At 39.8% G+C, this 27,886-nt stretch overlaps 2 protein-coding genes across 3 annotated transcripts in view; both read left to right on the forward strand.

Annotated features, from left to right (window-relative positions):
- The window catches only part of rwdd (RWD domain containing 4), a 269,519-nt gene that overhangs the window by 13,147 nt on the left and 228,486 nt on the right, over nt 1–27,886 (forward strand). The gene's annotated exons all lie outside the window — the stretch shown is intronic.
- Nucleotides 95–27,329, forward strand: rell1 (RELT like 1). Its single transcript, XM_058394280.1, has 7 exons — nt 95–559; nt 6,311–6,526; nt 14,808–14,882; nt 18,465–18,519; nt 23,576–23,818; nt 24,529–24,670; nt 25,400–27,329. The coding sequence occupies exons 1-7, from the start codon at nt 526–528 to the stop codon at nt 25,421–25,423; spliced, it is 789 nt and encodes a 262-aa protein (XP_058250263.1). The 5' UTR covers nt 95–525; the 3' UTR covers nt 25,424–27,329.

Genomic DNA, 27,886 nt, shown 5'->3' on the forward strand with positions numbered 1-27,886 from the left:
CATCCTGGTTATATATTTTTTTTGTGCGCAGGAAAGACGCTACGTCAGTCTTTTTTAAAGTGTACTACATTTCCCATGATTCACCTGACCCCCTTCCTTCCTTCCAGCCCATACTCTAAAGCTTAGGAAGGGAACGCATTGCTCTCTGGAGTACAATCCACTATGAGGAGGAATGCGGCTTTTCTCTTTTAAAGCTCTGCTGTTTTTTTTTAACGTAAACCCCTGAACGTAATTATTATCCGTGGGTGATTTTTAAATACCAAATTAACTCTCGTAACTTCTTGTGTTTTGACTCTCTCTCTCACACACACACACACACACGCGCGCGCACACACGCTCTCTCACGCGCAGAGTGGGAAGTTCCTCGCAGCAGCCTGACTCGAGAAGAATGAGGAAACACCAGCAAACATCAAACTCCTTTATAGCTAGCAGGTAACCTCCCGTCTTTAACATCTCTCCGAGTTGTCCGGACCCTGAACACGCCGGTTTGGCTCCTCTGAAACTCAGGACTCTTCTCCCAGACCCATGGCGGTTTCTGCAGCGAGCGACAGTGGCACACGTAAGACGCTTTATATTCCCCTGCTGCTGTTAGGACCGTCCGGTTTCAGGCGTGTGTGTGTGTACATTGAGATCAGATAGAGCATGTCCGATCTGTGCTATTAGACAGCTACACTCCGGATTAATTCAGGGTGTGTGTGTATGTGTTTGTGGCCCTGTGTGTGTTTGTGTGTGTGTGTGTGTGTGTGTGTGTGTGTGTGTGTGTGTGTGTGTGTGTGTGGGCATTTAGGGTTGATTTTTTTTCCCCGGTTAGTAATCTGAGGTGTACCAGGGGTTGAAAAACTTTTTACAGCTGGAGCATCCCTTAACTGTTAAACAAAAAGTCAGGAAATGTAAACAATTATATTTTTGTCTGTTTGCCATTGACATGGAGTTTCCACCCAGTACAACCCATTTTAATTAAACCTGAGTCTAAATAATATGACTGGAGCTGGAGTCTGATTTTCATCACTGTAAGGTCATTAGAGAATCATGACCCCCCCCCCCCCCCCCCCCCGGTTATTCTCCACATCCCTGAACCTCACTTTAAGATCCATGTTCGTGTATCATGTCTTCTCAACTTTAATCGGTTCCAGAGGCAGAGCAATTCCATGCACCAATCTGTAAGATCATGTCTGACAAGTGTGACTACACCGATCAGGCGTAACATTATGAGCAGTGAGAGGTGAAGTGAATAACACTGATTATCTCCTCATCATGGCAGCTGTTAGTGGGTGGGATATATAAGGTGCAGCAAGTGAACATTTTGTCCTCAAAGTTGATGTTAGAAGCAGGAAAAATGGACAAGCGTAAGAATTTGAGCGAGTTTGACAAAGGGCCAAATTGTGATGGCTAGATGACTGGATCAGAGCATCTCCAAAACTGCAGCTCTTGTGGGGTGTTCCCGGTCTGCAGTGGTCAGTATCTATCAAAAGTGGTCCAAGGAAGGACCGGTGGTGAACCGGTGACAGAGTCATGGGCGGCCAAGGCTCATTGATGCACGTGGGGAGTGAAGGCTGGTCCGTGTGATCAGATCCAACAGACGAGCTACTGTTGCTCAAACTGCTGAAGAAGTTAATGCTGGTTCTGATAGAAAGGTGTCAGAATACACAGTGCATGACAGGTCACGGCTGTTCTGGCAGCAAAAGGGGTACTGACACAGTATAATGTTATGCCTGATCAGTGTATGTCTATATTTGTATTATTTTTTTCAATCTCTTTGAGCTCTTTACTTCTGCACCCAACTGCATGAATTATACAGCACGTTCTAATTTGATTACAAATATTTATAGTTTAAAAGGCAAGCTTAGGCAAACACTTCTGATAATAATAACTGTATAATCTTCATACTAATTGATAGTAAACTCTACCACTGTTATGAATGCAAATGAAATGAAAGCAGTACAGCATGTACACACGCTGTATACATTGCACACTTCACAATGACAACCAAATAAGAGGAACAGCCGACACTCGAAGAAAATTAAAGTACTTTGGTATAGTGGACGTAGTGGACCTTTAAAAAATGACTTGGAGTACATAATTGGAGCTTAAGGACCACTGATGTAAAAGTGCAACAGCTGTAACTTTGATGGTACCACACTAGGGACAAGGAGCTCGGGCAATACTGCAGAGACCATGCGTTTATCCGTGTATTTCCCTCTAATGCACAGATTGATGCAAATTGCACATTTAAAATTGAATTGGATTATATGACCTGAAATCGGTTTTTGAACCTAAACAGAATTTTCAAAATTGATGAGAAAACGAATATAAAGTCTTCTCTTCCTTGCGAAGTACTCGATGTTGGACATGAACATGTGCGTGACATGAACACACACAACTCTGCACCTCCACCTTCTTGTCTTAACTTCCATCCTTAAACTGTGAGCTTTTGCACCTCCTGCCTTAACATATAGTCAATTTTTCATTTGCACTGATCCACTTTTGCACATCCCACAATATATACAGTTAATGTTCATATTTTATTCATTTATTTTTTTTAAAATACATATTTTTTATGTTTATTTTTAAAGTTTCCATAGTGTATAGTTTCTTTATATTTATATTTCTATGCTTCATTATGACTATCCACTGGCACATCAAGACTAGATCCTTGTACGTGTGAAAACCCACCGTATCTTAAAATAGAATTTAATTGTTTAATTAAGGCTGTGCTATAAGACGTTGTGTTACGTTACACTGAAGCTACTGCAATTATACCATTATATAATTTTAGTTGATTATAGATAATATTAAATAGTAATATTTAATATTATGTTTTATTACATGGATAATATATGATATTTTAATACAAACGATTTTTCACAAATGCTTCCTCATTCATTTTTCATATTGTTTTTCTTTATTTTTAAATGCATCACTTCTCTTAGCCGGAAGTTTTTTTTAGTGAATCCGATTATTACACATATCCTTTATAGTACAAATGTTTTTTCTTTTTTCTTTTTTAAATGTTCATCTCTTGCTTAAATCAACTCATTGACTCAATGTTTGGATTTATTTTTCTTAATATACTTATTATTAGAATTTTAAATGTTCATCTTGGATGCCCAGAAAAACACTGGAGGCTCTCTGTAGTCTATATAGAAACTGAACTGCCAGTGAATATATATACATGTATGGACTATAACTCAGTGTATACATTTAAACCTAGTATTTTTGACATATCTGTGTAAAATATGTAGTATTTTTACGTATGTACATGTATAGTTATTTTCAGAACTCTATTATAATACTGGCCACACGCTTACTGATCTTTCCAAGGACACGTATAGTATAATACAGGGTCTTTTACACAAGGACGTAGAAATGGTTCATGTATTCACTTCCAGACATAGCACTTCCTTAATATAATGCAGTACTGTATTAAGTAGGAAACCTGATCCTGCCGTGAACAGAAGCAAGAGGCCGATACTTGCCCTAAAGGGGCCTCCCTTTTGGAAGCTTTCATATCACGCGAGGCCCAACTTCTTCCTCTGACGTCTTTATATTCGGCTGGCATCCCTGCAGCTGCTGACAAGATAACACGGCTAAAGTGCTGACTTTTTCATTATTTACACCAATGACTTTTCACAAGGTGGAGAGAAGGGACAGTGACCTTGCTTTCTGACTAAGCAGAATATGGCCGTCCTGTTTTTGGTTCATGTGTCAAACTTGGGGCTGCGTAAAAACGTTTAATGTTTTATTAATTCTGCAAGCTAAAAACTGTAAGTGCGCTTCAGCACTAGGGAAACCTGATTCCTAGAAAGCGGTGTCACTCTTCTGACCTCTAGTGTGTTTCAGTGCGACATTCTTTTAATCTGTTCACTTAAAAGTCGGTTTCTAGGACCACCGATTGATTTCTGTTTCTTAGTATCGCTCCGTTTGGCTGCAGTTAAAGGTCACTGCTCAGAGGGAAGTCAGGCATTCTGTCCAGCCACTAATTACTTAAGCCACAAATATTCTCTTCATACACTAGGTACCGAGCTGTGTCTGCACAGACAGTAGTTAAAGCCCTGTCTGAGGTATAAATATGCAATAGCACGCACACACACACTTGTTCACATATGCATGGCGCGCCACTGCAGCAGCAGACGTTGCTTAACAAAACACTTATTGTTGGTGTGTTAGTGTGACTGACTATAGTGTTATGGGAATGTAACATGTGACCACAAACTAACCACCCTGACTTGATGCTGCCTTATGTACGTAGTGTGTGTCTCTTGCCTTACATATGTAGTGCTTATCTCTTGACCCCAAAAGCAAAAGATCACTAAAGACAGAATAATGCAGGAATTCCTGGCTTTAGACACTGAATTCACACTAATGAGTCATTGACACCGCTCCAAGTTTGTCTCCTTGGTTATTCAACTCAAAATATCAGCTGCATTTCTCAGCTTTTTTTTTTTTTTTCTTTCTTTCATGCTCCAGACACTTATAAATCAGATCATGAGATCTCTCGTGCCATAGGATTGTCTGAGAAAATCACTTGAGCCATCATTTGGATTGGTCATAAATAATTTGCATAAAAATAAGAAAAGCCCCTAATGTAAATGACGTCTTCTGCTTCTACCAGATTGTGACGCATATTTGCAAAGGAAATTAAGTCAGCGGTCAGTTTTTTTTTTTTTTTTTTGCTTGCCAGTGTGAAGAGGAAGAGAGAGATTGGGACTGTTTGTGTATTTGCTGTATCTGTAGCAGTGAGAGTAGATCTCTGGGATCAACTGAGTTATCCGATTAAAACTGCAGGCAGATGAAGTTTCACACTGCATTTCAGCCCTACCGTGAAGATGGCCTTGATGATTTGCCCTTCGAGAGGAATTTCACTCACCACCTTAATGGCCGTTTTAATAATTATCAGCCTAAAGGAACTACAGCCGAGGTTTTAAAAGGGTTGCGTAAATATCGTAACTAGATTTTAGGGGCCGAACTTGGCCCCGAAGACCTTGTGATCTGATGCAGTTTCCTATTAAAATCAGATTAATCTCTAACAGGAGCAATATAATACTTGCTATTTTAAGAATATATCATTCTTTTTATGGCGAAGCCTGAACGTGATATTACGTAGCCAGCTTCCATAATAGTAGGTGTGATGGCAGATGCTGCTTGGTTTCTTTTTTCCCTTCTAGGCAGTTGATACTATCAATATGTTAATAGTCAGGAGTTAAACAGCACTGCAAAGCAAGGTTGCGGTAAGAGTAATGTTAGGAGCTTGATGCGACCCAGTATGGGAAAAAATCCATTTTGTTTAGAACACTTTTAACGGGAGAGAGAAAAGGCAAGGCAGCAGGGATCATCTTGGGTGTGAGTCAGCGTAGTATGCAATTCTATCAACACCCTGCTCACGCTTGTTATCAAAAAGCATGATCTGTCTTTGTATATCTCACACACACACACTCTCTCTCTCTCGTGTCTGCTCAGTATTGTTGTGAATGGGTGTATTTCGTGTAGGCCTCACTCAGCACCTTGGTGGATCCTGTTAGTCTAGTGCAGATCACCATCATACGCATGCATGATAACATTTCTGTAGTTGTCTTCCAGTTATAGTTTCTACAGTTAGTACGTTTAGACAGTTATCATTGCTAATGAAATGGGTTTGTAAAATTTTATTTCTTAAGCTCAATAACTTAAAAATCAATACAAGTTATATCTACTTCAGTCACAAATCCACTAACAACAAGTTTGTTCCTTTTATCTTTTATATCAGGGTAAAGATATATCCTTTGTCCTGTGGCAGTTATATAAACATTTGTTAACTAAGTCTCCATGCATAAAGATTCAGCATATCTGTGGTATGTTTTTTCTCATAACGTACTACAATGCATTAATTGTCAGAGAACATTTAATCACCTTCTGCCCAATCAGATTCAACGATTCAACGAGGTGGAAATAATTTTATCTACACTATATGGCCAAAAGTATATGTACTGACCATCACGCCCATATGTGCTTGCTGAACATGTGTTCAGTGTGGTTGAGGTCAGGGCTCTGTGCAGGACACTCGAGTTCCTCCACTCCAAACTTGGCTAACCATGTTTTTGGCAAAGCTTGCATTGTGCATAGAGTTTGCTCCCTTTAGTTTCCCGTGAAGGAAAAGACTCACATGTGGGTGTGATGTCCAGGTGTCTCCAAATCTTGTAGAGTATATTATATTGTTGTAGTAGCTGTGTAGTGTATGCTATATGTAAAGTTTGTTATTGCATGATTATATTGTTATACAGTTCTATTTAAAGCTAAGTGCTAATGCATATTTGTGTGTTGTGATTTTCTCCAGATAACAAAACGGATAGTAATAATGGAGCGACGGGATCAGACAGCTCAACTCACCCTGAGTACATAGCCTTCGGCCTGGTGCCCGTCTTCTTCCTCCTAGGTTTGCTGGGCATGCTAATCTGCCACATACTGAAGAAGAAGGGCTATCGCTGCACCACAGATGCTGAGGAACCCGATGAGCCTGAGGGAGAGGAGGAGAAACATCTGGAAGACGGAGGTAAGGAGGAGATGTTATGTCTCTACAGGTGTCTCGTCTACTGTATACCTTAATAATTAGCACATAGAGAGGGCTATAACAGAGGCTGTAACAGAACCGTGCTGTAACATGAATGGTGTACTGTATGGTTTAAAGAATGGTCCAGTGTAACATGAAACGCTAACTAGTAATCCAGTCATTCTGTATACAATGATTAAAAGCCACTATGCAGAGTATCATGTTGACATTGTGAAGGGAGTGGCCCTCTCTGTAATAATTTCTGTAGATTAAGAATCCAGATAGGATTTTAATGCAGGGAAAAAAGCCCTAATAATTGATTGTACAAAGAAGAAACATTCTGTTTTCTACACGAAAGGAACAGTATTGGAAAGTTCCATTTCAACTAAAGAAAACATGCAAAGCTATTTCTGATATTTCAAGTCATCTTAATGTCAAAATTTCCCAACTGCTTTGCCACGTATATGCAAATACCGGTTAGGCAAAAACCCCAAGGTAGCAAATAAGAAAAACCTACACACATCACTGCATTGTCATGCATTTTAAAATAGTTCACTAGTGTCCATCTTAGCACTTTGACCCTACCTAATATCATGCACCCATATGATTTAATCGTCAGCATTCTCACTTTATCAGGTCGTGAACAGCTTGTGAACCAGCAGGGGCTTGCCATGGAGATGTTGGCACATGTACTGGATAGCTCAATCTCTTTGCCTTACTCGTGTAGAAATGGAGTCACACCCTTGATCAGTATTCATTTTTTCTAACATGCAAATGTTTTGCATGAAACCGATCAGGGAGACAATCCGCCTATTCTATGCAGAACGATCAGCAGAAACTCCACAGCACAACAGAGTAAGAGTATTTGAGTGTATGTACTTGGGTGTGGAAATGTAAACAGTTTATGAACATTGCTTGTCTTGAGTTTTTATTTAAATCTTTGTAGCCTCAGAGGTACTGAAGGAGTGCATTCCACAGGAGACTGTGGCACTTAAGTATCTAGCTTCAGCTGTAGGGAGTTTAGTGAAAAGGATGGTAGGAAAGACCAGTAACTGTAGATCTGGGAGAACAGGCTGGTGTGTAGCAGAGAGGTCAGTAGAGGTGGATCCATGAAGTGCTTTATATCTGATAAGAAGAATTTTGAACTGAATGTGGGCTGTAACCGGTAGTCTGTGTAGTTACTGAGGGACAGGAGCTTTCAGCTGCAGGAAAGCTTAAAAAGAGGGGTGGAGACTGGCGAAGACAGACACTAGCAGACGCTTTTATCCGAAGTTTCTTACAAATGAAGCAATAAAAGCAAAGCATATCAAGCAGAGAACAATACAAGCACCATATAAGATTTGTAATCCAGTGTTAGAGTGCAAAGTGCATGGAGTTGAGGTGTCAGATGATTTAGTGTTATTTTTTACATTTTATCTATTTATTTTTTTGGAGTAGGGACAAGTTAGGGGTCAGTTAAGTCTTCATGGAAGTGGTGAGTCTTGACCGATTCTGCTGTCAGGATTGAGGTTGGAAAATTATTCCACCACTGAGGGACGGTCAGTTTGAAGGCTGTGGAAGGGGACCTCATGCCTCACTGAGTGCACTGGCCCATCAGGCATCAGTCGTTAACTGATCACACATTGTGGGAGGGAACATAAATCTCATGAGAGAGCGTTGAGGTATGTTCCAGTTAAGGACTTATATGTGAGCATCAAGCCTAGAATTTGATGTGGACGGCTATAGGAAGCCAGTGAAGGGAGATAAAGAGGGGCGTCACACTTTGGGTTCTTTTGGACTGGCTGAAAACAAGGTGTGCTGCTGCTGTCTGAATCATCTGAAGATGTTTGATAGAGGTTGTGGTTGATTGAGGGGCAGGCAGGGATGATGAGAATCTCAGATTAAGAGGGTGTTCCTTCCGTTGCTAATATCACATATTCTTCTGCAGTCCTTATGTGTATGTAAAAGGTTAAAGCTAGTGGGAACAGTAGGGCTGAAGCAGGCCTGGTCACCATTACAGTATCTTCTTTGACTACGTAGTCTGATTTTGCATGACAACAGGCAATGTACATGGTGCCAGTGTTTATCCTGAAGACAGTAAATCAGCAAAGTAGATGGTCTTTCAGACCTGTTGTGACAGGTCACGTGACTACAGCACCCCCACAGTTTGTGTTGCAACACTTAGACATGTTGCGTTAATTTCTGATGACTTGCACAATGTTCTAAACATTAGAACATACACATTCTTTATAGTGAATATTATAGTGTCAACCATTGAGCTACCACTTATGTTAGCTATAGATGTCATCAAAGTCTGTCAAACTATCTAAATATATCTGTTGTTGTATTATTGTTTATTGGTGGAGTGAATAGAGGTGCACAGTCAGTTGTCGTAGCATTGTCATATTGATAGTAGTTGTCCCTATTTTTAATACCTATGGTATACACACCTGTGTTTTTGCAATTTGTGTTCTAGTGTGTATAGGATTAGTGAGATGAGTAACTGAGATTAGAGCTGTTCTGGGATCAGCTTTTCTTTTATTCTCGATTGACCCGAAAGGCAAGCCTTAAACCCTGAAGCTGCCTTAAAATCCAGGTGATTTGCAGTCACTAAATAATGTCTTACAATAAGGAGGGTATTTTTCAGTTGTTAAACAGTGGCTCAACTAGACTAGCTTGTGTGGCTTGTTACTCATAAGAGTAATCTTTCTTTTCACTAGAGAGCATAGGCTTGATAGGAAGGATATGGGTGGAGTGTGTTTACTCTTGTTTGTTGTATATTTGGAAATGTGTGGCAATAGATTTCGTGTAAAACTATGACTGTGCCCTACCGGTGTAACGTAAACAATACTAGACTAAACAGGTGCGTAACATTAAATCATCATTTCCTCTGAAGTGACCAATGGTTCACACGACTGGTCGTCATTGCTGTCTCAGACTTTTTACCAAGTGGATGATTTTTGGCTTTATAAATAAAATGATTTCCTTGTGAGATTACAACAGCTCTGCATGCTGATCATTGAATTTAAAAGGCTGATGTCCTTTAGCAAAAAACGACTATATAAAATAGACGTAGTAATTCAAAATGTTTAATCAAACTATATGAAACCTAATGTATCTATTCTGAAAAAAGAAAAAAAACCCTTTAAAATATTAGTAATTGTTTACAAAAAAATATGTAAGACAAAATTTAGGAGCAATTTTAAATAAATAAGTAAGTAAATAAATAAAAAATAACATTACATAACACACTGAAGTCTTTAATCATGCCCTGTGGTATAAATATGTGGTTGAACCCACGTAAATGAATGCAAAACGCATGTAAAATTCCTTTGTCATACCAGCTTTTCACACAGAAGTGGTGATGGTTATTAAAATTAGAAATTAGGTAATTGATATACACTATATTGCCAAAAGTATTTGCTCACCTGCCTTGACTCGCATATGAACCTAAGTGACATCCCATTCCTAATCCATAGGGTTCAATATGACGTCGGTCCACCCTCTGCAGCTATAACAGCTTCAACTCTTCTGGGAAGGCTGTCCACAAGGTTTAGGAGTGTGTTTATGGGAATTTTTGACCATTCTTCCAGAAGCGCATTTGTGAGGTCACACGCTGATGTTGGACGAGAAGGCCTGGCTCTCAGTCTCCGCTCTAATTCATCCCAAAGGTGTTCTATCAGGTTGAGGTCAGGACTCTGTGCAGGCCAGTCAAGTTCATCCACACCAGACTCTGTCATCCATGTCTTTATGGACCTTGCTTTGTGCACTGGTGCACAGTCATGTTGGAAGAGGAAGGGGCCAGCTCCAAACTGTTCCCACAAAGTTGGGAGCATGGAATTGTCCAAAATGTCTTGGTATGCTGAAGCATTCAGAGTTCCTTTCACTGGAACTAAGGGGCCAAGCCCAGCTCCTGAAAAACAACCCCACACCATAATCCCCCCGCCACCAAACTTTACATTTGGCACAATGCAGTCAGACAAGTACCGTTCTCCTGGCAACCGCCAAGCCCAGACTCGTCCATCAGATTTCCAGATGGAGAAGCGCGATTCGTCACTCCAGAGAACGCGTCTCCACTGCTCCAGAGTTCAGTGGCGGCGTGCTTTACACCACTGCATCCGACGCTTTGCATTGCACTTGGTGATGTATGGCTTGGATGCAGCTGCTCGGCCATGGAAACCCATTCCATGAAGCTCTCTGCGCACTGTTCTTGAGCTAATCTGAAGGCCACATGAAGTTTGGAGGTCTGTAGCGATTGACTCTGCAGAAAGTTGGCGACCTCTTCGCACTATGCGCCTCAGCATCCGCTGACCCCGCTCCGTCAGTTTACGTGGCCTACCACTTCGTGGCTGAGTTGCTGTCGTTCCCAAACACTTCCACGTTCTTATAATACAGCTGACAGTTGACTGTGGAATATTTAGGAGCGAGGAAATTTCACGACTGGATTTGTTGCACAGGTGGCATCCTATCACAGTTCCACGCTGGAATTCACTGAGCTCCTGAGAGCGACCCATTCTTTCACAAATGTTTGTAAAAACAGTCTGCATGCCTAGGTGCTTGATTTTATACACCTGTGGCCATGGAAGTGATTGGAACACCTGATTCTGATTATTTGGATGGGTGAGCGAATACTTTTGGCAATATAGTGTATAGAGAAGAATGTACATAGGCTGTTAAAGAAATGAAACATTTAGGGCAAAATAAATAAAAAGTTCTTCTTGTAAAAAAACAAATCTGATTTTATCTGGAACGAGGTCTGCCCCATACACTGAGAAAGAAGGTGAACGAGGGCCCAAACATCTCAGTTTTAGAGTTTAGCACAAGTTTAGATGTGGTCAGCGTGTTTCAAAATCATCTGTTAAATGTCAATTTCATAACAACAAGCTGTAAGGTTGCAAGATATGGGCCCTTCCTCTGAGCGTCTTACAAAATGCAGCATCTGACAGGTGTCTTTAGAACTATAGCTGGCATTATGTGCTGTGGTCAGATGAAAACAAAATCAAACTTTTTGGTCATGCACACCATCGGGAGGTTTGGTGACCAAAGGAGATTGCATAGAATGAGACGCACCACATAGCCACTGTAAAATAAGGTGGTGGATCAGTGACGCTTTGGTTTAGCACAAAACCTGGTTGTCTCTGCCACAATGTACAGACTCGACAAAATTGGTGTGCTTCCATCAACACAGAAAGGGTTAATGAAACACAGAATCGGTGGTTTTGCGATGACCATCAATGTCTCGTTAGTTGAACCATAATGAAATCCTGTGGTCTGATTTGAAGAGGGAAGTCCACATGCACAAACCTGAGCCCTTCATTCTGCATAAAGAAATGACCCAACGTCCCTTTACAAACGCCTCCAACCTTGTTAGATGTTACAGGAATAGATTTCAGAAGGCATTATAAAATATTAACAAAAGAGTGTGAATAATTTGAAGCCAGGATTTTCTAGAATATAAAATTACACTTAAAAAGGATTGAAATAAAACTTTACAGTGTTTGTATATGCTTTAGTTGGTCTGTTCCTCTAACCTCTCTGATCAGCTCTTGGTGTGTCCATGTCACTCACTTAATGTTTTTTTGTTTTTCGCACCATTCTTTGTAAATTGTAGAGACTGTTGTATATGAAACTCAAGGGTATGGAGATCAACAGTTTAAGTAAACTAGACCATCTACCCCCAACAAGCATGCCAGGGTTAAAGTCATAGAAATCACACAGAATTCTAACTGAAGCTCTTGACCTATATCTCCATGATTTTATGGACTGTATGGTCAAAAGTATGTAGACACAAATCTGGAATAGGATGTTCATTAAGCTCATGTGACTGTTGCGATCAGGTGCCGACATACCGTTGGCCATATAGTGTGTCAAATGCTGCACAGTGTCCTGTTTTGATATATTAAATTATAGTAGGAATAAAGTTATAAATGAAGTAACACTTCTGGAGCAATGAATAGTTCCAATTTATAGTATTATGTAACTTTTAAAATTGTCAAATCCATGATGTTTTGGCTATGGCTTCAAGAAAGAAAAATGAAATGGCATGAAATCATGTAGATATTAACAAAACAGTTCAGTATATTATATAGGTTTGCATAAATCCCGTATGTGATGTATTGTATTCAATTTTCAACCCTCAACTAAGAATGTAAATGCCAGGTACAGTTAAAGTCAGGTACAGTTCAGTCATGTTTTCTTTCCTCTAACTATAGACATAAAGCTATTTAACTCCACCTGGTTTAGCTGAACAGGTTGTACTGGCTCTTTTTTAAGTAGCAAGAGTAACATGGCTAAGTAAAAATACTCAGGAATTTCGAAAACATTGTGAGTAGTATTCCCCCCCCCCCCCCCCCCCCAAACATAATCTCCTCTATCTCAATTCATCTATAAAAATTGACCCTTCAACTGTCCAAACTCCAAGTTTAACAGATTAGCTTGCAAAATGCTGGAGTATTCCTTTAAGAGTCGATAAATCTTGACTATTTGCTGGTTATTTGTTTACATTTACAAACTCTAACTAAAGTGACAGTTTCTTACAGACAAAATATACAAATCTGTTTGCAAGGGTTAGGAACATGTTACCTCACACCCTGCTAGCATATAATCTTCTCACACTCCACACTCTGTAATGTGTAACATGTGTGGATGTCGTGACATGTTATACTCAACAGGCCTAGCCTTTTTTTTCTTCTCCATTTCGGAGAAGACTGTTGGTAGGAAATTACGCAGAAACTGCATAACAAGTGTCCACATGTGTTTCTACGAAGTTAAAAGTGAAAGATAGAAAATGAATAGCGCTTCCTTTTTATGTGATAAAGATAAGTGACAGATCGTATCCCTTCTGTGGTACTAAAGTTTCCGTTTTGGCTCATGGTGTCAGGAAAACCCCTGAACTGAAGATATGAGGAAGAAAAGAACAAAACCGACCCCATTTCCTAACATCTAACCTGGAATATCAAATAATTGTAGGATAAAGTAAATGACACAATAACAGCAAGCAGCTGTGTTGATTGAAAATAGTAGCAGTATTCTCCTGGAATTAACAATCTTTTATTTTAAGGAGTCTAATTTTGCACACAACTGCATTTATTTTTACTACTATTATTATTATTATTGTTGTTGTTGTTATTATTATTGTTGTTGTTGTTGTTATTGTTATTATTATTATTATTATTGTTGTTGTTGTTTTGTTGCTGTTGTAATTAATGAATTAATTAATTGTTAATTAATAATTGACTGTTAGAGTTAATAGACATTTAGACTGATCAGCCATAACATCAAAACTACTGACAGGTGAAGTGAATAGCATTGATCTTGTTACAGTGGGACTTGGCAAGGGTTAGGATATATGAAGTAGCAATTAAACAGGAAAGCAGGAAAAATGGGCAAGGGTAAAGATCTGAACTTGGACAAGGGCCAAATTGTGATGATTATACAAATTTGTCAGTGCATCTCCAAAACAGCAGATCTTGTGGGTGTTCCCTGTATGCAGTGGCCCAAGGTAGGACAACAGGTGAACTGTCATGGATGCCTAAGGCTCATCGCTTACCAGGGAAAAAATAGTAGTTTGAAAGAAGGCAAGCCAGCAGGGCCCTTTGGGTCCTGGCATTCAGGTGGATGTTACTTTGACATCACCGTGTCATCTAGTTACTGTTACCTCTTCATAGCAACTGTATTCCCTAATGGCAGTGGCCTCTTTCAGCAGGATAATGCTCCCTGCTTCACTTCACTGCAGTCATTGTTCAGGAATGGTTTGAGGAACGTGACAAAGAGCTCAAGGTATTGACTTGGCCTTCAAATTTAATCTCTGTCTGATCGAGCATCTGTGTGACATGCTGGACAAAAAAAACAATCTTATCTGGCAACTTACAAGATATTAAGGATCTGCTGCTAATGTCTTGGTACCAGATAGACCAGTCTTGTGGTTTTAATGTTGTGGCTGTTTTTACAATCAGGTACAAGATCTTCTGTTATAGCAGTATCACTCTTAGAGAGTTTATAACACACTCTTTGTTTTAGAAACTACCCACTACCCAACACTGTCTAGCGCCCAAAAGCTACTTTCCGAACTGTGCCATACAGACACCTAGCTGACTAATGCACTGTATTGAGCTCCTCAGCTGATCTCCTACAGATTAATTAAAGCATTGTGATGAACCTGAACTGAAACCTGTAGGGCATGGGTTTTTACTTCTCATCTGAGATTTCATCACGTATGTACTTCACCTCTTTTTTTTTTGAATGACCCCATAGTCTCATTCTCTTTTGTTTCTGTCTTTGTCTCTCTCTCTCTCCCTCTCTGCAGATATGAATGACACCTACAGCGAAGGCAACACGGACACTGTGGGTCAGATCGTTCACTACATCATGTCAAACGAAGGTAGGAGGAATAAATGAATGAATGCATATTGTACTGAATCAGTCTGTTGTGTTACAGCCAGCACAGTGGGACAGGAAGAGTGTGGGGTGTGCCTTGTACACTTCATAGAGAACTGAGGATTTAAAACAATATTCCAGCATTTGACAGTCACATCTGTGTCAGATGTGCAAATACCACCAGCATTTCCTGGTGCAGAGAAAAGAACAAAATCTATGTGGAAATCGAGAGTTGAGCAACTTGAAATAGGAATTACTCACACCATCTAATGTTTACGCTGGAAAAATGAATGCATTAATTAACAGTGGATTTTGGTTCCCACTCAGAACAGTAATGCATTTTGCAGATAATTGCTATAATGAAGAAAAACAGGAAGCCACAGACAAGTGCAATATTCAATTATTTCCACATAAAACAACACAATCGGTTATTTATCAAGAAATGTACATCAATAGTTTTGTCACAGGATGTGTATTGATACGCTGCACCTGCAGTGGTGTCCAGCACTCCTGAAACACATTCTGTATTCATTCATATTTACAGTTCATATTCACATTCACCATACACATGTAGAAGAGCAGCAGGATGACCACATGCAGCACAGTCAGAATTGTTATGGCTCAATCTATATTTATCACATTGTTTCTTATAGTGATGCTGGACAGTATTAACGTAATGAATAATGCATAGACCGTCTGCATGTAATGCTGTGTGTAAGAAATGCACACCGGGGACGGTGTGCTGGGACACAACGCTAATCCTAATCCTGGAGTGCTTTATTCTACTTAAACCATGGTGATTTACAATGTTTAATTTATTAATGTCTGATATGTCACGCATTTTACTGGTTAATATGTGAAATAATCAAAGTTGCAGCTCAAAGGAAAGACAAGCTACTTCCTGTTCCCACTTGCATTACAGCTGCAACAGACAGACATTCCCTTACTAGCCTTACTCCGTTTCTCTCTCTCTCTCTCTCTCTCTCTCTCTCTCGCTCGCTCAAAACCACAGACTATCAGTTTTTCTGAGAATCCAGAAAGCATAAACTCCTCTGTCTCAAACACAGACAGGATTGTCTTTCCTGTGCTGGGAAACTTTGCAAAGTACTGTGACTCTTACAAAATCACCCACAACAGAGATTCCTATCACAAATGTTGAATAAAGAAAAATTGTCACCCTTTCATGGATTATAAAGGTTACTTTGGTACACTATTTTTTTTTCTCAATTAATTAGTTGTAGATTATGTGAAGCATCACACGATCATCTTACAACCATACTTACATTAGTAACAGTTTACCATCTCAGTCCAATCTCTGACCAGACAGATTGTATTCTTTATTTAAATTTCATGTACAAATAGTTTTGACTGACACTTTTAGTGAAAGAATCAGAGGCTGACGTTAGGAGTTTACTGGTAAACAGGTTTATTGTCTTTTGTAAGCAGAGGGAAATGTGTTGAGTGTCTTGTTGATACTATTCACGCAATAAACAGTAACTGTCAGTGTACAACATGCTGTAAAGGTTCAAGGGCTATATTCTCATATTCCTTTTTCAAAACAAATTTCGCCCTTTAATGTTAGCTGCAGTATGTGTTTTACTACTATACAAATGATCAATTATTCAAAATGATTTTGTCATATAGATTTTGTAAACAGTGACAGCTGGGAACTTTGGGCTGAAGCTGAAATGTAAACAGATGTCAGGTGATCATAATGCGTCCGAAACCACAAGCACATTGTGTTTGTGTCTGTGCCTGCATGTGAGTGTGTGTGTGTGTGTGTGTGTATGCTGGTTGGCTTTTAGATGAGCATCGCAGCAGTGATCACATTTTAATAAAAAAATAAAAATAAAAAATGGACACTGCCAGATTGTTAGGCCGTCACTGACCATGCCTCATTATGACACATTTCAAGACTCATCACATGATCAAAGCTTTCATTTGCCATGTGTGAATTCAGTCTCCTAACATCGAGACAAAGTGTAAACCCAGTCTACAACATCTTAGTGAGTTTTATCAACTTTTACATTCATGAAAAATGCTGCATGTTTAAAAGCTTTCAAAATTCTTTGTAAAAATACAGGGATTATAATTCAGTGATTAATATTTATTCCTTTAGAAGAAACCTGTGCATGGGTCATGGATACATAAAATTAACTGCTAATGCTTTTCCTTTTTTTCCTAGAGAGCGCTGAATATTTTGAAATCTATTGATTTCAAATCTTAAAGCCTTGTGAAAAAGTCCAGAGTTTTGTGATCTGACACTTGTATATCAGTAAAACCTAAAAAATTTTCTTAGTGTAGAATGCAAGCTAGATCTGTCTGTCTATAAAATACTGACCGCCATAATAATATTAAAATGCAGGACGATGACTGGTTAGTCTTTCCCTGTTCACAAATAACTGATATTCACTCAGAGTTTCTCAAATGGAGGCTTATTTAGTGAATTCAGTGGTGTCATAAAAACACACTTAATAAGCACATCACCAGCCTCCCACTGGCATGAGTAATGTTCTTCTGTGTCGACAAAAAAAGGAAACGAAAGACTCAATCACTGTGTTATTTCATGCTTTCAAGATTCATGTGAGCTGTTTAAGGTTTAGACGTATGATTCAGAAGGGTCCCTGTTCTTTTCCTCAGTCTCGCTCATCCTTTTCATTCAGTCTAGCTGAAAAAAAGTATATTACCTATTATCCATTATCTATTATTATCTTGTTTGATACTACGTAACATGTTTGTGTGTGTTGTGGGGGGAGTCGAGGGCTTGTTATAGGGCCTTTCCAAGGATCAAGATAATAGAAGAGAAAATGTCACTATTAGCGATGCATCAGCTGCTCTCTCAAACCTTTAGAGAGCAATAGTGGGAAAATATGTTGCACCACGGACCACATAACTAGTGTTGCATTTGTCTGCCATCTGGTGGTGAGAATAATAAATGTTAGGCTAGAATAACAACAAACAGGGTGGAAAATGGAAAATATTGACCACTAGACCGGTTGGAACCGGCTTGCTTCCCCCATACCTAGTACACAGGATGTAAATGGCCAAGATTGTGTGTGTGTGTGTGTGTGTGTGTGTGTGTGTGTGTGTGTGTGTGTGTGTGCTCACGCTGCTTACAGGTAATGCCCACTTTCATTGTCTTGGGAGCAAATCACTACTGGTTCACAGAGTCGTTTCTCTCTCTCTTTTTTATTTTTTTTTTAAAGGTCCAAATGTGGTTCATATGTCTACTTCAAAATTGCAGCTTTGACATAATGAATGCAGGCAAACTCTATTGATCTCTATTCAAAAGTAAAAATGAGCCATGCTGTCCTTGAAGATTGAAAGCAGGATAGAAAAAAATCCTAAAAAAAAGAATGCAAAAGGAGGAATCTCAGAAGTGAAGGAAGGAGAGAATGGGTGATTGAAAAATCATAGATTAACTGGGTATGATTATGGAGAAGCATGTGAAGAAGCTGGGGAAGCAAACTGTTGCTTTATTGTTCAGTTGCATGAGTATTTGTGTGCATTTTCAATCTCCCTCCCTCCCTCCCTCCCTCTCTCTCTCTCTCTCTCTCTCTCTCTCTCTCTCTCTCTCTCTCTCTAGCCAACACAGATGCCCTGAAGGCCATGGTTAGTGCAAACAGCATAGATTCTGATGGGTAAGACACATTTATTTATTACAAAACCTTTCATTTTGTATGATGCACCTAAGCCAGGCAGCTGCCCACTTGATTTCTGATAATAATACTTACTTTTACTCTAAGAAAAATCATGTTAATGTATTTTACTTAACCATTCAATTTGAGTACATATTTATAATAATCACAGTGTAAAATAGGAGAACCTTTGGTACAAAAATGTCAGATAAAGGATATTAAGACATTTTACATGTCATTAAGTACAATTATAAGAGTTCTGAAAAAACATTTGCTGAAAAGAGGACACCTAAGCATACTGATACACTATATGGCCAAAGGAATTTGGACATCTGACTGTCACAGCTATAGGTGGCTCTTCCCCAAACTGTTCCCCCAAAGTTAAGAGACCGAGAAAGATGTGCTTTTATTAATCCCACAGTTAAGTACAGAGTAAAATGTCTTTGTATTCTGTTACATTACAATTTTCTTTCACTGCAACTCACTGCCCAAATACTCCTTTGCACAAAGCACAAGGTTCATAATGAAATTGTTTCACAAGTTTGGAGTGGAAGAACTTGAGTGGCTTACACAGAGCCCTGACCTCAACCCCACTGAACCCTTCTGGGATGAACTAGAATGCCGAGGAAGCCTTAGCCTCTTCAAGTAACATCAGTACCTGACCTCACTAATGCCCATGTGGATTAATGGGCAAAAATCTCTACAGCCACGCTCCACAAACACTAGTCGAAATCCTTCCCAGAAGAGTAGAGGTTATTATAAAAACAACAAGGGGACCAACTCTGTAACAATGTCCATGGCTTTAGAATGGGTTGTTCACTCAGAATACATTTGGACATATGGTGTAGTTTAGCTTCTCAAAGCCGCACTCCAAAATCTAGTGCCTTAACAGAAGATTGGAGGTTACTGTAACAATAAAAGGGAAACAAAAATTTGGAATAAAATGGGTATGATGATGTCTTTGCTTGTCTTACCCGTGGATTTTGGTACAATCAGGTGTTTCACTTAATGTCCATACAAAGTATTTATGAAAGATGTGTAAAAAGGTCACCTTGTTTTATTGGAACTACACCCAGAAATGTGGTGTTTTCATATGAGCTCAAAGTCCAGTGCAAATATTTTTCAACCCAGTAACTGCCTCTGCCAGGATGTTAAGACTTTCAACAAGACAATGACCCCAAACTGAGATTCCCCAGGACGATGGTTGAGAAATGTTTGTTTGAACCGTATTACGCTCAACCTTGCTCTGGATTTGAACCCTGTTTAAATGTATGTGGACAGATCCACATCCACAAACCATGGAACACACAGGAGCATAAAATGTTCTGTATGTTGGGGTGGTACAAGATCCCTCCACAAGCATCGCTTATCTTGTTAGACTTTACACTAAGAAGCTTAGTCCTGTTCTTATTAGAAAAGGCTTCAGCAAATACAAACTGTAAGACACCCACAAACGTGAAGCTATTGTTTAGGAATGAAAACCTTTTTGAAATAGGTGTAGTCAAGAAAAACTATTTTAAACTTAAAATAACAATTGTTGGAGGTATTTTTAGTTTTAGTGTTGATATAGTTCTTTTGTCTCATTTCCATTAAGCCACACAATAAGAAAACACGGATGATTTTAACCTATTGAGCTCCTTTAGCTTTTAGTGTTTAATAAATGTAGGTTGCTACCACAAGGTGGCAGTGTTGGCTTTGATATAAATTGTGCCACCCCTTCCCTAGATCTGTATACGTAATTAACTCAGTGTATGCAAATATTTACTCTTTAGTACACATTTTATTACGATCATGATGAAGCACCTCCCTTTGCTCTCAAAACAGCCTCACTTCTTCACAGCATGGATTCCACAGGAGGTTGGAAACATTCCTTTGAGGTTCTGGTGCATGTTTTTATGATTGCATTCCTGCAGATTTTTCAAGTGCATTTTCATGTTGTGAATCTCTTGTTCCGCCACTGAGGAACACTGAACTTATTGTCATGGTACCAGTTGGGGATGCTTTGTGACATGGTGCATTATCATGTTGAATGTAGCCAGTAGATGATGGTAAATTGTGGCCATGAAGGGATGCACATGATCAGCAACAATACTCAAATAGGCTGTGGCATTCAGGTCCAAATTAACAGGTCCAAAGTGTGCCAAGAAAATATTCCCCAAACCATTACACCACCTCCACCAGCCTGGACTGTTAAAGGCAGGTTGAGTTCATGGATTCAAACTGCTGGTGCCTCATTTGGTCTCTATAATCTGTGTGCCTCAGCAGAAATCAAGATTCATCAGACCAGGCTCTGTTTTTGAGTCTTTAACTGCCCAGAGTTGGTGAGTGCCGCTGCAGCCTCAGCTTTCTGTTCTTGACCGATAGCCTGATGTGGTCTTCATCTGCCTCAAGAATCAATGTGTTGTGCATTCTGAGATGTTTTTTTTTTCTGCTCACCACAAGTGTACAGAGTGTTTATCTGAGGTACTGTAGCCTTTCTGTCACTTTGAACAACTCTGGCCATACTCCGTTATCCTCTCTCATCGTCAAGACGTTTCCGTCTGCAGAACCGCAGATCACTGGATGTTTTTCATTATTGGACCATTCTGAGAAAACTAGAGACTGTTGTGTGTGTGAAAATCCCAGAAGATCTGAAATTGTAAAGATTCTCAAATTCTCAGCCAGTCTGACACCAACAATCATGCCACAGTCAAAATCACTGAGATCAGGTTTTTTTCTCCATTCAGTTGGTTGATATGAACATTACCTGATTTTATGCCTTACACTGCTGACACAGGATTGGCTGATAATTGCATGAATGTGTAGGTGTATGGGTGTTCCTAATAAAGTGGTAGGTGAGTGTATGTGTACACTGAGTGGTGTCCATATGAATATTACACTATAATGATCTTGTGTCTAATACATTAGCACTCCTTGTGATAATATACATAAAGGTGATAAGAAATAAAAATGGAAAAGAAATAAAATAAAATAATAAAACAATGAAAGGAAAAAAAATAACTTTAATGTTGTTCAGTTTTCTTTCGAAATATTTCGAAATCCCAGATACATCATCTGCTCACGTAATAGCCACACTATATTGTGTATAGCTTGTCTTTCTGACACCAAATCATGCCTACAATAGGTCTGAAAGGGTATTTTTTGTTTTGTTTTGTTTTTCATTCAGCTCTTCAGCCTTGACTTTATGAATAGACTCATTTTTTCCCACTAAGTCCATGTGATGTAAGATTGAGTGAAAGCCTCTCATCCACAAAGCAAGGTCTTCACTCCATTCATAAGCAAAGCATAAGAGTGAGCCGGGTGCGTCCTTGAGAAGTGAAAGCAGGCACGGTGTGAAAGGAGAAATCTCAGATGTGAATAAGAGAGCGGGTAGAAAACCACAGATGAGCTGGATAAGAAGCTGGGAATGCTTGCGGAGTATCAGAATAACACCGCAGTAGGGAGGATAATGATGGTAGCACTGGAGACAGGGAATGAGGGAATACGTGTCATTAGGAGTCAAAGCAGCCAGAGAGAATGAATGATTGACAGAGTGGAAGAGCGTATGGATGAGTGCAAGGGATGGATTAGTTGCATGCTGGAGTATTTCAGCGCAGTGACGTTGGACAGAGTGCTCTCATTTCCTGACTGGGCTGTTGGGCAGAGAGCCAGAGGGATACTTACAAAGGCAGCTGGGAGGAGCCAGAGGCCTGCGCTAGCCAGACAAGGCGGGGCAAAGATTGGCCAAGGGTTGACTGACAGATTGGTGAACGAGTTTGTTACTGGGCGTAGGGTTTGATCTTCCTGGACATACATAGAAAGTATTGGCTTCTAAATGTCATTATGTTCCTAAAGTACTTGTAATAAATTATTGTTAGTTTGTGTATTTCTGTAATCTGTTCAATTTTGCTCTTCCTTGCTTTATAAATTATGCCAACCTTTAGACAGACACACACACCTCCCTGCTGTTGTGTAGGTGTGTGAGTTAGAGAAGGCTGTAAAAAGCTTGTCTCTGCCCTGTCTTTTATTCCTCTCTCAGCCCTTCTGCAGATGGTCATTTACATAACGTCTCTATCCCGATCTAACCCCGCCTTTTCAACACCACCCTCAGTGGTGTCCCGTAGTGCAACAGAGACTGGTAAATGGGACGCTGCCACCATTTTCCTCAAATAGTGAGTCTAGTGGCAGAACCGCATCTCCACGTTAAGCATTAGTTAGTGCAGCAAAGAACGATACACAGGATTACAAGTAAAAGCGGAAATACAGCAACCCAGAGAACCACCGGAACCACTCTTCTGTAGCAGCACTCCGCCCAAGTGTCATCTTTTCCATACACTATTAATAAGAATGTGGAGAGAGGTACAGCGGTGCAGAGGGAAGGTTTACATCCGCTTTGCTCAAACTGCCCCAAACCATCCCATTAGGTGTTTAGATTATGCTGAATTATCTGTAGGGGTGTGTGTGCGCGCATGGTTCCCCTGGAATTGAATAGCATTCCATCCAGGGTGTCACTTCGAATGTACCTCTGGGTCCACCACCACCCTGACTAGGATAAAGTGCTTATAGGACATGAATGATTTGGAGAAGAAAGAAAATAAACATTTAATTAATATTGATTATGTAAACAATACATTTTCTAAAAATACTGGTAATGGTATTAGAAGTCTCTTGGTATTGGTCAGAAATTGTGGTTTATAGCCTGTCCAATGTAATGGTAAAAATGAAATAGAAATATTGCTAGCAGAAACGTGCGTGCAATCAGTTAATCCTCAATTAGTGGCATAGTGGTTAGCATATTTGCCTCATACCTCCAGGGTTGGGAGTTCATATGTTCTCCCTGTGCTTCCGGGGTTTCCTCCCCCAGTGCAAACAAATGCGTTTTAGGCTGATTGACATCTCTAAATTATCCATAGTGTGTGAATGGGTGTGTGAGTGTGTCCTGTGATGGGCTGCCAAGAGTGCCTGGGATAGGTTCCAGGCTTCCCTGTTTAGGATTTCAGGTTTTTAAGATGACTTTTCTTTATGCCTTTTCTTTGTTTAGTCTCTTACTCGTTTGTGTGATAATTTTGTCTTTTTGTAGCGCTCCTGTAACACCAACCACGCCAGCTCCTCCGACCCCAGTGAGCCCTGTCTCACCTGGAGCTCCTGCCGCAGCAGCCAAACACACCTGTAACCACCTTCACACCATCGGAGGAGTGGTGGGGCACAACAACATGTGTAACCGCTGCAATCAGAAGAAGTGGCCCCTCATGCGGCGTGGCTCGAATAGGAAAGTGGAGCGGCGCGCACATGCTGGAGAGGTCACCGTGCTGGCAGTTGGCAGGTGTGTGTTTGACTGTGCGAATGGAAAAGAAACCAGTGGTGTGTGTGTGTGTGTATTCGAGGGAATCTCTTTATGCTTTTCTGAACAAGGAATTATTTCAAAATGTGCTATCTTTGTTCTGTGACAGCATTATCGTGACCAAAAAACACAGTGTACACAGCCTTTAGATGGGTGATTGTGTGCATTGTGGTCATCTCAACCTAAACAAGGAAGTTCATTCATTTATTTCATTTCTGTTCCTGGTGTGCCTCATTTGGTCTTGCACATACAAACAGACACATGCAAATATTTGAAGGAGGCGCCTGTGTGTTTATGACACACTCTAGCTGACACGTCGACATTTTGGTGTGTGCGCACATTTCAAGATCCGTTTCGATCATTTATGTTGTGTGGGTGCGCGTCTGTGTCTGCGTGCATGTGGCTAGACCAGGGTATCGCTCATTCTTGTGTGCTCACTGAAGGGGAGGCTGTGTTTTGAATGCTAATCAAGCATTTCCTCTTTCATCCATTGTGATAAATGAGAGTTTAAATAAGGGTCACCCTAACCCATGTGTGTTTGTCAGTAGATTTAAATTAATTTCCCAATTTATTTCATTAATTTTCTAGATGGATGTTTGTGAGCTGAATGTGTGGGTGGCTAGTAAACAGAAATCAATGTTAAGTCTACGGTGCACGGAACAGCAGACTTAAGAGATTGATTTCAATTTCAGGTTCCGCGTGACCAAAACTGACCCACGGCCGGCCCGTGAAAGACGCAGCCTGCTGATCACTGAGCCTAACGGCAGTGTCCCTACCACTCCGATAAAGACCGAGGCAGCTTCACTGAACAGCATCACAGATACACAGCCTAAGGTGAGCTCCACTAAAAACACACTATAAACTAATAAAGCACACAATGCGCACAGACACGCAGTCAGAGAGGGTTGCTATAGAGAAAACTGCAGGGAATCACAGCGGGGCATCAGCACCGCCCAGGGCTTTGTTTCTGTATCAACCTCTTTATTTTACCTCCAGAACTATACATATTAGACTTCCCCTAGTGTCTAATTAATGAATTAACCAATCAGTCAAGCAAATAATTAGAAACTTCCCAGTCATGTTGGATTTTTATTTTCTAATAAATAATTAAATAAGTACTAACTCAATTTGTACTAACTCGAAACATTCAATACGAGAGTCACTCACAGGAATCAGCACAGTGTGCTTCATAACACAGTCCAGCTAACCTGTAATGAAATTCATTGCTAGCTATTTTTATTATTGAATTTTAAAGATGTAACCTATTGCTAGATGTGGTAGCTTCTTATGGGCTACTTGATTCTAATAGTAGCTCTGCTTTGTCCTTACTACTGGGAATTGTATTCAAACTAATAACTGTACTATTTGTACTCACACTGCTGCCCAGTATTACATGAGTCAATCAGCTAAGCTTACCAACTGAGGTCGATTATGTTACAGTAAAACCACTACAGATATTTGACTCGTATTCGACTGAGATTTCATGTTATATTTTCTTTATACATAACAGAAATACTCTAACGCGTGTACGAGTTTCATGATTTTCTTTCATTATCTCTGTAGGCCGAGGACGACCATAAAAAGTGAACGTGTGGAAGCCATATCAGTTCAAGTGTAGTCAAAAGCAAATTTTAAAACATGTTTTAAACCCAACCATGGCATTGACATAGCAGAGAGGGAGAGAAAGTAACTCCAAGGCTCCGAAGACGAGACGGAGGTGAAAGATGGTCCGACGCAAATCAGCAAAACCGAACAGGCCTTTTAATTTGAAGTGCAGTATTAGACTCCGACCTCTGGCCGCTGCGGGTTTGTTTGTGTATCGGGGAAGGGAGGAGGAAGGCACTTATTCCATCACCATGTCAATCCTCCCTTTATAAACACACTGCATCATTAACCCCGCACAGAGTCGTTTTGTACATTTTAATGTCTGCGAGCGTATCAATGGTTAATCCCCAGTCAAACATGCGCTCACATTTCACAGTAGACTCCAGAATAAGTACCTGACCTAAGGTCATGTGACTCAGTTTACTATTTCCAAGAAGCAGGGATTGTTTGTTTGTTTGTTTTTTTTTTAAAGTGCACTCTTTTCAGTTCGATCACTAAACAGCACCACACACCAAAAAAGAAAAACAAAAAACCCCAACCTTGGGTTTAAATTTAATGCAGCACATGTCTAAACGCACCTGTACGACCGTTTCACCTGACCACCACATGACTTACTGTTTGCCTTTTGCTTTGCCAAACCCTTTGTGCCTTTTAATTAGATCGGTTTGATGTTTAACGTAATTTCTGCAAACGTCCGCTCACTTGTCTATTTATTACTCCTAGTGTCGCTAAAATGCTTTCTGTTTTCGGAAATATATACACATACGCAGTTTTTATGACGTAGTCTCACACCATGGTTTAGTAGTCTGTACTTTTCCCAAGTATCTTCTTGAAGCCATATGCAAGAGTATATCATGATGCAAATAAACAAATCCTGCTCAAATAAAAACTAGCAAGGAAAAAAAAAAGGGACAAAAAGTTTAGGTGACATGGGGAGCTTCTGTGTAAAATATAATCACAGTTCACTAGTCATAAAATAGCTTCCTTCAGTAGTGCTTTAGGAAAAACGTTGCACCAGATCACCCAAAACTGCATGGTTTATTCACGTTTTTATCTACCTGTCTGGTTACCTCAGAATAAAAAAAGAACTGTGTGTCATAAACTAATACAAATACACAATGAATACAGTAATAATGTTATACTAGTTGTCTACTCTCACGCTGATTCCTGTTGCTTATTTAACCAGTAGTTAATGTTTATAAAAAAATTAATCACGTCGGAATATAAATGGCCTTGCATTAGCTACTGTATTGAAGAAAGGCCCTGTGAGATCCTGGGAATCTCAGTTCACTACAGTTTAGCCGATACACATTTGCCAATACCTTTATTATGTGGATTATATGAGGAAACTGGGGAGGTGTGTTGGGGGAATAAAAGAAGTGGTGAAGTGCACTTTTGTTCATATGTTACCCAGAATAATGAACGTTTTGGAGCTTTGTATATCTACAGCAAACAATGCAATATTTTTCTGACAAATGATCGGAATCACAGTTTTATTCGAAGCTTTATTCAGCTTTGGGGGAAAAAATGATTGCTATCAAATTGCATATTAATACTAAAGTGTATTTATGTAAGATCTGGAGAATATTTCAGAATCTAGTTAATCCAAACCTTCTATGCCAAACTTGGCGGATCTGTCTCCGCTCACTTAATGCTTCTTCCAAAAGCCCAAAACGTTCCTGTTAAAGAGTGACGGACTATTTAAGCACTGTCACACATTCAGCTAGTCCCTGCTACCTCTCGTTCTTTTAGGATTTTTAGGTGACGTCCTTCGTGGAGAAATTTGACGACCAAAATAATCTGACGATTTGTGTATTTAAGAATATTTTAAACATGTAAGGGAATATCGAAAGTCAAATAAATGTTTTGCATTGAATTAAAAAAAAAAGGCTGTGTTATAGAACAACTATTGTTTTAATTATGTTTTTGTACCTACAGTTTGTATCTACATTAAAAATGTGTTAAATGAAAAACTAGCTGTTTGTGGTCTTTCTTTTCCATTAAAGACAAGCCTTTCCATAATTTGTCACACAAGAGAGAAGTTCTTTTAAACGTAAGCACCGGTAATGCCGGTCCAGCAGGTTAATCGGCTGAGCATTGTGGGTAATATCTAACAGGTGTGTGTTAATAGGTCACTAGAGTGGTGCTGATGACCTTGGAAACAGACTCTTTCTCAAAACTCGAACACATAATGCCTTTCTCTCTTCACTCCATTAATTCCTGCATTTTAGTTATGCAGAGAGCATGATCCGCTCAGCCTCTGGAAGAGACTGCTAACTGTGTAACGTCTATAGTTTTATGTCATTTCATGGTTTTTAATCTCTCTGCTGTTTGTTGACATCTTCCTAGTCTAGCAAGAAGTAGGATTTCTATGAAATACATTTCAGACGGACAGTGTTACATTTTCAGGGTGACTAATGCATGTTTGCACATGTGGAGCTCATG

Source organism: Hemibagrus wyckioides, linkage group LG07 (genome assembly GCF_019097595.1).
Source record: "Hemibagrus wyckioides isolate EC202008001 linkage group LG07, SWU_Hwy_1.0, whole genome shotgun sequence".
Taxonomy (NCBI): domain Eukaryota; kingdom Metazoa; phylum Chordata; class Actinopteri; order Siluriformes; family Bagridae; genus Hemibagrus; species Hemibagrus wyckioides.